Source organism: Stylophora pistillata, chromosome 12 (genome assembly GCF_964205215.1).
Source record: "Stylophora pistillata chromosome 12, jaStyPist1.2, whole genome shotgun sequence".
NCBI lineage: Eukaryota > Metazoa > Cnidaria > Anthozoa > Scleractinia > Pocilloporidae > Stylophora > Stylophora pistillata.
In genome coordinates, this window is record NC_142530.1 from 14,327,355 (window position 1) to 14,335,872 (window position 8,518).

At 37.7% G+C, this 8,518-nt stretch overlaps 1 protein-coding gene across 4 annotated transcripts; it reads right to left on the reverse strand.

Annotated features, from left to right (window-relative positions):
* Positions 1-2,186: 2,186 nt before the first annotated feature.
* On the reverse strand, positions 2,187-8,434 carry LOC111328980 (turripeptide Lol9.1-like). Of its 4 annotated transcripts, XM_088740915.1 has the most exons (5): positions 7,818-8,434; positions 7,026-7,134; positions 5,115-5,192; positions 3,567-3,765; positions 2,187-2,598 (listed from the first exon to the last, which is right to left on the reverse strand). In XM_088740915.1, exons 3-5 carry the CDS (start codon positions 5,164-5,166, stop codon positions 2,550-2,552), a joined length of 300 nt encoding a protein of 99 aa, XP_088597041.1. In that variant the 5' UTR covers positions 5,167-5,192; positions 7,026-7,134; positions 7,818-8,434; the 3' UTR covers positions 2,187-2,549. The 4 variants fall into 4 exon arrangements, with proteins under 4 accessions (XP_088597041.1, XP_022789270.2, XP_022789272.2 ...); XM_022933535.2 differs by lacking the exon at positions 7,026-7,134 and having other exon boundaries at positions 7,170-8,434; XM_022933537.2 differs by lacking the exons at positions 7,026-7,134; positions 7,818-8,434 and adding an exon at positions 5,394-5,927.
* Positions 8,435-8,518: the final 84 nt, after the last annotated feature.

Consider the following 8,518-nt stretch of genomic DNA (forward strand, 5'->3'; position numbering starts at 1 on the left):
ATAGCTTCCTGAAGAAGAATATTGGTTGTCAGAAATTGAAGGCGCTGTTAGCAATTAAAACTAAGTGAAAGACTAAAATTCTTTTGAAACGAAGTCCTCAACGCTCTTAAAATTAATTGTCGACTGTCGCGGTTGTTGCGTGAGTTTTTATTTGCTTCCCAGCGCGAAACGCGACAAGGGTTCATTTTGCCTGTTGAGAAATTTCCTTGAACTGGAAATAAATTCACTGCACGTAGAAGCAACCTTTAAATTCGCAGCATTGCTGGATTTCCGCGCGCGTTCTGGGCAGGAGTAGACTTGCGTCTCTTGACCTTATTCAAAGCGGAACAATCTGCTTTGTTCTTCACGAACTGAGGGCGTCTCAAGCCTTATGTACAATTTCTGACGGTTCACTGCATTGTCGAAAAATATGCACACAGAAAAGCCAATTGATAACTCTGAACAGCTCCTAAAAATAATTAAAAGTTCTGACATGTGCTCATTTACCAAAAAAAATTTCAGTTTCGCTCAAGCCTACGCATAAATAGGTTTCAAAATTGTCGTATAATTTCAGCTCTAAGACATTGTAATATATAGGCATGGTTCCGTTTCTCACCCATACCTTCACCTAGGCTGAGTTATTTAAACATGTTTTAATCCTTCCCGTAGAAATCGCGGCTTCCTTCAAACAAAAATATCGTTCAAGATTTACGATTAGGAATTCACGATGTGCCTGACAAATGCTGAGAACAAACCGACAAAAGACCAAACCGACTGTCGGTACGGCTGCAGTTAAAACGAATATTAGCGTTTGATTGGTAGGAAAAAAACTTTTTCCGGTATTGTGCAATGAGCGAATATCGCTAAGCTTCCATTGCATCATGAATAATTCACATCTTGTATCTTTCGTTTTGACACGAACAGTTTTTTCTTTCACCCGAGTTGCCATTTCGGATAAATTAAATAAGAGAATCATTTGAATTTTTTCCAGAAAAATTTAAGAAAAAAAAAATCTAAGTCGTTTTGCTTGACTGTGACATGCACGGCGTATTCCAAAGGGAACCTTTGTCATAAAGAAAAAAATGTCTTCTGTCATTTCATAGTTAACTATGAACTGACTACTAACTATGGTCATTTACACAATGATTTCGAGGATTCATTTAGTACAATGCCTCTTTCACACCGCTCAAAGACGTTCCATATACGGTCATGTACACAAGCAAAGCCCACTAAAAGGTTTGCAAACTTTTTGAAGTTTTCAAACAATTTGTTACAAGTTTTACGAACTTTTGCAACTGTCACCCCATGATGCAATCAGACACGTGCAATGAGAAAGACACACCCCTAATGTAAATCGTCGACTTCCGTTTTATTGTCTAGTGTAGAAAGCTATAACAAAGAAGGAAAATTTATTCAAAAAATACTTTGCAAGACGATGGTAATTCCGGTTCATTGAGAACCTCGATTAGCGTTCATTCCGGTCAGATGTTCGTGATAAAACGAAAAAAAATTCGTAATTTTCTAGATTTCTCGAATACTTTAAATGGCAATTTACGCCTTCAACTGTGAATTTGATTTGAATTTTCCCACATTAATTTCCTTTTTTTATCTCCAACACTCGAAAGGGGTGTCATCCTTGAACTCTTTCCACATTTCGTGAGCGCAAATTAATGGAGCCGCACGCAAAGAGACCATGGGGGAAAATGGTGGAAAAATGCTTTTTTTACGTAATTCAAGAAAAACCACAAACCATTCTAACTCCAAAACAGACGCAAGGCCTTTAGAAGTAAGAGCAATATAGTTTTCCTTGAGAACGCAATGATGGAAAAACGTGAGTTTGCAAAAAGAAAAAACCACCTTAAGCACTTTTGAATAATCACGAAAACATTAAGCGGACTTCCCACGAAATGTTGAGCGCAAACCTCACGAAACTAGACAGTATGTCCAATAAATTTAAAAAGGTTCAGTGCAATATTCAGGGAAAATATGCGCGATTAAAATTGCAATTTCTGTAAAAAAGGAATTGCTTTTTTTGAATTGAAGTGATCTACACCGCGGAATTTAGATCTGCGTCATGTTTGAGATGAATTAAAGAAAACTGAGAGACAAAGTATCAAAGCAATTCTAGGATAAGTGGCTTTCATTTGCAAGAAATCCTCTCAGAACGAATCGTGATTCACATGTATGACACAATCCTTCTCTGAATGTGGCTTGCATAACATACTTTTATTTCATTATAAGTAAAATTGATTAGCTTAAAATTAAGAGAAGGAAATGCGCTTTTCATGGCCAAAGGATGGGGTAGCGTTATCGTACATGTCCGCCTGTCTGGTCTATCTGTTTGCTTGTCTGTCAGTCTATTTGTCCGTCAGTTTGTCCCCACTGACGCCTCTTAATGCACAATTGAGTTATATTACATCATTACTATAACTCAAATTCCACAAACTCCGTTTCAAATTGCGTCATCATTTGTCCACATAAGTAATATTTTCAGAATTAGATGATGTGTCCAGGGATATGCTGTCGAGTCGTTGTTTGTGCTTTAAGTCTTTGATGACTCGATTCGATATTCAGCAGGTGAGATATTTACCGCGTCCCACCCTCAAACAGCCGTAAGGCCTGTTGGACAAAGAAATAACAAAAATAATTAAGAAATATTCAGACAGGCTCAGACAGTCATTATTTTTACTTTAGAAATTATCTCTGCTGAAAAAAATGTCTGATAAAAATACCACGGATTAATCAGCAATATTGTACGAAGTATACATGATCATTTCTGACATACTTCGCGCTGCAACTTAATATCACTTGCTCTGAATTTTATCCTTAATGCTCATGGTAACCGCAAGTGACGTGAAATCAAAGACCACGTTAGGACCTGAGTGGTAAATTGCGTAGGTGTAAGAAAACCATTTAAACTGGTTGACATGCTTTTTATAGCAGGGCCGGCAAAAATCGTGAAGCAAATGACATGTAAGTTATTTACTGACTAGGAGGTCAGGCCGGAGGCCGTGTTCAAGTTAGATCAATATTGGAGTGCCAAAAAATATAGTATTATGTTTTCTTCGGAAAGTAACTCTTAGACATTGGAATTCCTTTACCAATTTGTAGCATGAATGAGTGGCGTGTAAAGAGACATTTTAACTCGATATGCTGGTCCCTACGTCACCTTCTTCGGGAGGTAAATTTTGAAAGGAACTATACCCATTATGACGTCATATGATCTGTAACTGAACAGCAAGCGAAACAAGCTAAAATATCGACGGACGTCAAAATGTGTTTAGGGACATCAGTGACGTACTCGACTGCCACTTTTTCGTTCTTACCACATTTTTACCTCATCTGTAATCTATTACTGAACAGAATGACGGCAACATAAAATAATGAATTAGTGAAGAAAGTAACTGAAAATACTGCATCCAGTATTTCGGCAGTAGACAGTTTGAGACGTTTTCCTACTGCAACCTATCTTTTTTTTTCGTCACTTCTGACCACCCTTCTTAGCTAGATCATTAATGCCGTTTAATGTTCTCAATTTGTTTATTTTTTTATTGCTTTTCAAAACTTCCATTACGTAACCCATTTACCTCCTCTCATCTTCGATTTCGTCGTCTTCGCTGCTCAAACATTCTCCTTTGTAGAGTTCTACGATCTCAGTTTTTGCAAAGCAATTCTCCCGTTCCAATCTGCACATGTTCTTGTACGTTTTTCCGTTACTAGCGCACACGGGGTCATAAGTTATGTCACATTTTTCAGGGCACCCTTTCGGCAATAATGAAAATGATCCTTTGAAAAAGGAAAAGTGACGTATTAGAAATAAATCTGTAGTACTGACAAGACGACAAGGCGAGAAAAAACACATGACATTTCATTACCAAGCCTAAGATTCCCAGCATCTCTCTTATTCCAGTAACTAACATTGGCTTACACGTTTTACATATGACTCTAATTCGTTTGGGTGTCGAAAGTAATCTCAGATGGCTTTGCTTTGTTTTACTTCGCTCTGTAATTGGTCCAGAAAACTAGCACCATCCTCTAAACCAATCAGATCCAAAACTAAAATCAATCACTACTTAGTCAGTTGCGTTTTACTGCTTTTAAAAGTTTACATGTTGACTGTGAATATATGAAAATTATATATGACAAACCCGCCCTCTCCTCACATCGCTAAAGCCTCATAAGACTTGTTTCGGGGGAGGGGTTGGACGAGTATCTAAGAAAATATTGATCGGGAAAGAGCAAAGATGGCCACGTGATGAATCTTTCCCGCCATTTTTACGTTTTCCGTTCGTTCTCTGCCGTTTTCAAAGTATAGGGAGGAGGTTTCCCGTTTATGAAAAACTTAATCAAAAGCGTATTCTTTTATGCTGTTGTGAGGCATTAGCAATCGTGTGCTTCGAGGAGTGTGTTGCTAAGTTTCAACTATTCAAGAAATTTTTAGCCGCAATAATAACTGTTAAGTTGAACAATTTGAAGAAGTTGGAATTCAAAACTTTCGTAATATCATCACACCGTTTGAAAGAAGAAGGATAGCCTGTTACTTAGGCAAAATCCAATTTTTGTAAAAATTTTGTGTTTCTGGTAACCGCCGAAAGAAAACAAAAATTTGCATATTTAACTGGGTAAAAGCTACACGTGTCGAATTTTAAAAATCCCCCTCGTAAAATTAGTTGATGCAAAACAGTGTTTCCTTAAATGCATTCAGTCAAGGGAGTTATATGGCAAAACAAAAAAAGAGGAAGATGTTTGGGACTGTCCATCGATACTCGATATTATCAGGAATACGCTCTTAAGTGCAGAAGTGAAGACACAAACGGCCAACGTGAAACGTCAAGTAGCCGTTTCCCGTTTGCTGTAAACGTCATGCTTAACCTAAGCTCTATTGATTCTTACCCCTCCCCCTACCGTGCGATCTGACTGGTCGACCCTCCCCACCCTCACCACTTAGCCCTACCACAAAGAAGTTAAAGTTTTTATACATTGGTGTTTCGACAAGGAGACACCCTTTCGCTTTTAGGTTACGTTTTTTTATCCTTATCAACTTTTTTTTGGATAATGTATGGTAACTGCGAGGAAAAGATACATGTTTATCAGTACTGGGATCTAAAGACTAAGCGAACACATCACTCACTTACCCAAGTTGAGCTCCGCAAGTAGGATGAAAACACCGAGCGTTACAGTCTTCATTTCACAGCTGACAGTATTCTAGAAAACTAATGGAAAAATACACAATAAATATTGATCCTGTTTGATACTTTTCGAAACTGTAAGATATTCACCAATGAGTCAGCTGTGAGATATCCAGGTACTATCTGCCGTAATTCACGAAAGCGATTGGGTTCTTTAAGACCTCATAGAGCAGTGAGGAAGTCGCTCGGTCCCTCAAAATCTTATCATGATTAAAGATGTATTACCAAAGCAGTTTGTCCACTGTTTAGCGACGCGAATGACAAATTTCGCCCTTGATGAATGAAAGTAACGAAGGGAACTTAAACCTAGCTGATGACGAATATTACCCGCTTTCCTAGACGTCATCACAAGGTGGTTTTCATGGTTTCCGTTTTTATAACTATTATTCACCTCAGGCTCGGTGAATATTGTCGAATATTCTCCACAATTAAACAATAGACCGTAGTATCGATTATCGTGCTCCCATTTCGGCGAATTAAAGTGTGTTTACAAACACCACGCCAATTAGAAAATCTCAGTGCCTGTAAAAATAATTATTTACGTGGTTTATTTTCACTGGTTGATAACTGTCCGCTGAGTTAACTAGTTCGTTTTCTGACTCTGCTACCTCAAAAATAATCAATTTGGCTGAACTCGGAAAATATATCTTGAAGGTGAGAGGTCTCTAGGCCTTTCGAACTGACTTTAAAACTTTCGGGCACGCTGTATCTGTACGGTCTTTCACTCCCGGAAAGCACGTAATCGTACGTTCTGCATACTTGGCGCAATGCGCAGGGTCAAGGGATCGATCCCTAGGGTTGGTAAGTTCTTTTTATTTTCCCCTTTTTTTATCAAGATTTTCTTCAAAAGCATATGTTTTCCTCATTTCGCCCTGAACATCACCGTGAATTAACGTGCAGCAAGCGACATTTAAGCAGCCCACTTCCGAAGTGCAGCGTTTTCTCTTTTTTGTTTTTCATTAAAGGGGAGGTTTTCATTCCAGAGTGCAATGCATCGATCTTGCGTTTTTCGGCTGTCGAAAACTGAAATTCGGGCCATACAGAAGGCCCATAAATACTAACATTTAAGACGGCTGACCGTCCTTGAACTGAGCGGTCGAAAATTAAAACTCGAGCCATACAGAAGGCCTATAAATACTAACATTTAAGACGGCTGATCGTCCTTCAACTGAGCACCTCATATGCGCAGTGTATGCCCAAACCTCACGAGGGTAGTTAAAATTCAGCCCATTTTTCATCCATCAGTAAACTCTGCTGATTTCAGACCTCCCCTTTCAGTCAAATACACGTTGGTTCTCTACAAGTTGTTAAAAATTTTGGCCAATTCTCGGCCATCAGTTAAGCCTCACGCAGGAATTAAACATGCGTCAGCTTTATGGGTTAGTCAGCGGACTTAACAAAATGTTAACAGGTATGAAAGGGAGAACTGATAGATTGGGTTATAACAAAAATAGTGTGCGCGCATTTTTCATGAAATAATTTTGGTAGAAATACTGACCGTAATTTAAATTCGCTCTTAATAATAATTTTCAACGAGAGAATTGGAATTTAGAGTCTCATCTTTAATATAAGCGAGTTTTTAAGGAGAATTAGATAGATGATTGGGATCATTGCCAGAAAAATAGAACTTAATCTCACAAATAACAACCATAACAACAACTTCAGTTTATCTTTGCGGCTATATAAACATTTGAGTAAAACACAAAATAAATTGAGATATTGGCAGCTTTATCATTCGGAGCAAATCTCAATGCCGAACTTTCGTAAAAAATTGCATGCAATCTGTTTTCTAAAATACTTGAACATCAAATTAACACATCAAAAATGATACGCAAAGGAACCAGGCTGTAAACTTACTTTGCTATTTTACATGTGAATATTCTTTTTTCTAACTTCTGTCCAGTGAGAACTGACATGTTGCTCATTCACATGTTAAATCCAGATGCGAATATCAACCTGATCATGACTGAAAAGAAAATTCAAAGCATCACTCAAACTTACCGTTAAATAGATTGTTTGTGAATTGTCTGAAAAGCCATCGCTTGATGGAAAAGTAGACGAAAACACGACAAGAAATAAAGTGCATTATTTGCGTGCTTGCAACAAATATCAATATTCACAGGATACAAATTCAAATGCTAATCAACATGTTTACTGAGCCACTTGCAAATTCTAATCTCTTCTACTGATTGTGGCCATTGAGTCGGTAACTTTTGAAAGGAAAAATCCACCCATGCTAATTTTGTATTCGCATGCTGAAATTTTCTAGCAAAAAAATCAAAATCAATTGACCTGGCGATGTTTAATTGGCTTGGATAGGATTTGTTCATCTGTTTGACTCCCATGCGAAAATCAGTCAATAAATTGACGAGAGGAACCAAGAACCAACTTTTTGTTTTCTCGATGAAATCCCCAACAATTTCGCCGAAAATGGTTTGACTCTTGGCTTTTAGGAAATGGAGGTTATCCTTATTCTTTATTATATGCAATCTTCATACCTCCCTTACAGAAAATGATTTTCCAAATGTATTCGTGAGCAAACACGATGGTATAATATAATAACAAGCATTTATACTTTTATTTTGTGGGTTCGGTGTTTAATGTGGCCAAATAGGTCGTATTTTATCCGTTTAAAAACTCAATATTTACCTAAAAAAATTCGTATGTCACATTTAACGAGACGGCGACACCAATTGCTAAAGAAAGTAGAATTCCATACTTTTCCTGTCAGTTTGAGCGCGAAGATCGAAGGAAGCAACCTCCAAAATGCAACAATGAAACAAAGTTTACGGCGTCAGTTATTTCCATCACTCACAAAGTGAAGAGTTCATAAAATTTTTTAAATCATTTTTTGATCGCTTCCTCACACTTTTACCTCAGTATGATAGAGATACAAACAGACTCAGGAAATATACCCTCCATTGCAAAAACGTTGAAACCTAAAACGTGTAATCCATAAATGATGAGACCCAAAAGCTTCATGGGGAAATTTTTGCTCATGCCCAGTTACACCATAAGTACCTAACTTTTTCCATTATTCATGACTGGGAATCTTAAACAATCATTTTCTCTCGGGAAAGCGTGGATGGCTTTCATCATTTAGCACGTACAATTAGTTGTGCTTATCATGTAAATATGTCCCATAAAGCTGCTGGGTTTCATCGTTCATTACTAACGCTTTTTGGGTGTCAAAGATTTTGCAATCGGGGTGTATACTCACAATGAGAACTAAATCCTGCGTCTCAGATAAGAGGCAAAGGTTGATGTGCATCTTTCTATGAGGTTATTGGCTGCCCAAACAGTTATTGTCAATCTAGAATATTTTCTCTCATTACCTCGGTCGACAACTC

Excerpts from the sequence above, each read along its gene's own strand:
- LOC111328980 (XM_088740915.1), bottom strand. The coding sequence starts at position 5,166 with ATGAAGACTGTAACGCTCGGTGTTTTCATCCTACTTGCGGAGCTCAAC. Across the intron at positions 3,766-5,114 it reads ACTTGCGGAGCTCAACTTGG|GATCATTTTCATTATTGCCG; the intron begins GTAAGTGAGTGA and ends CCTTTTTCAAAG. Across the intron at positions 2,599-3,566 it reads GAAATCGAAGATGAGAGGAG|GCCTTACGGCTGTTTGAGGG; the intron begins GTAAATGGGTTA and ends TTTGTCCAACAG.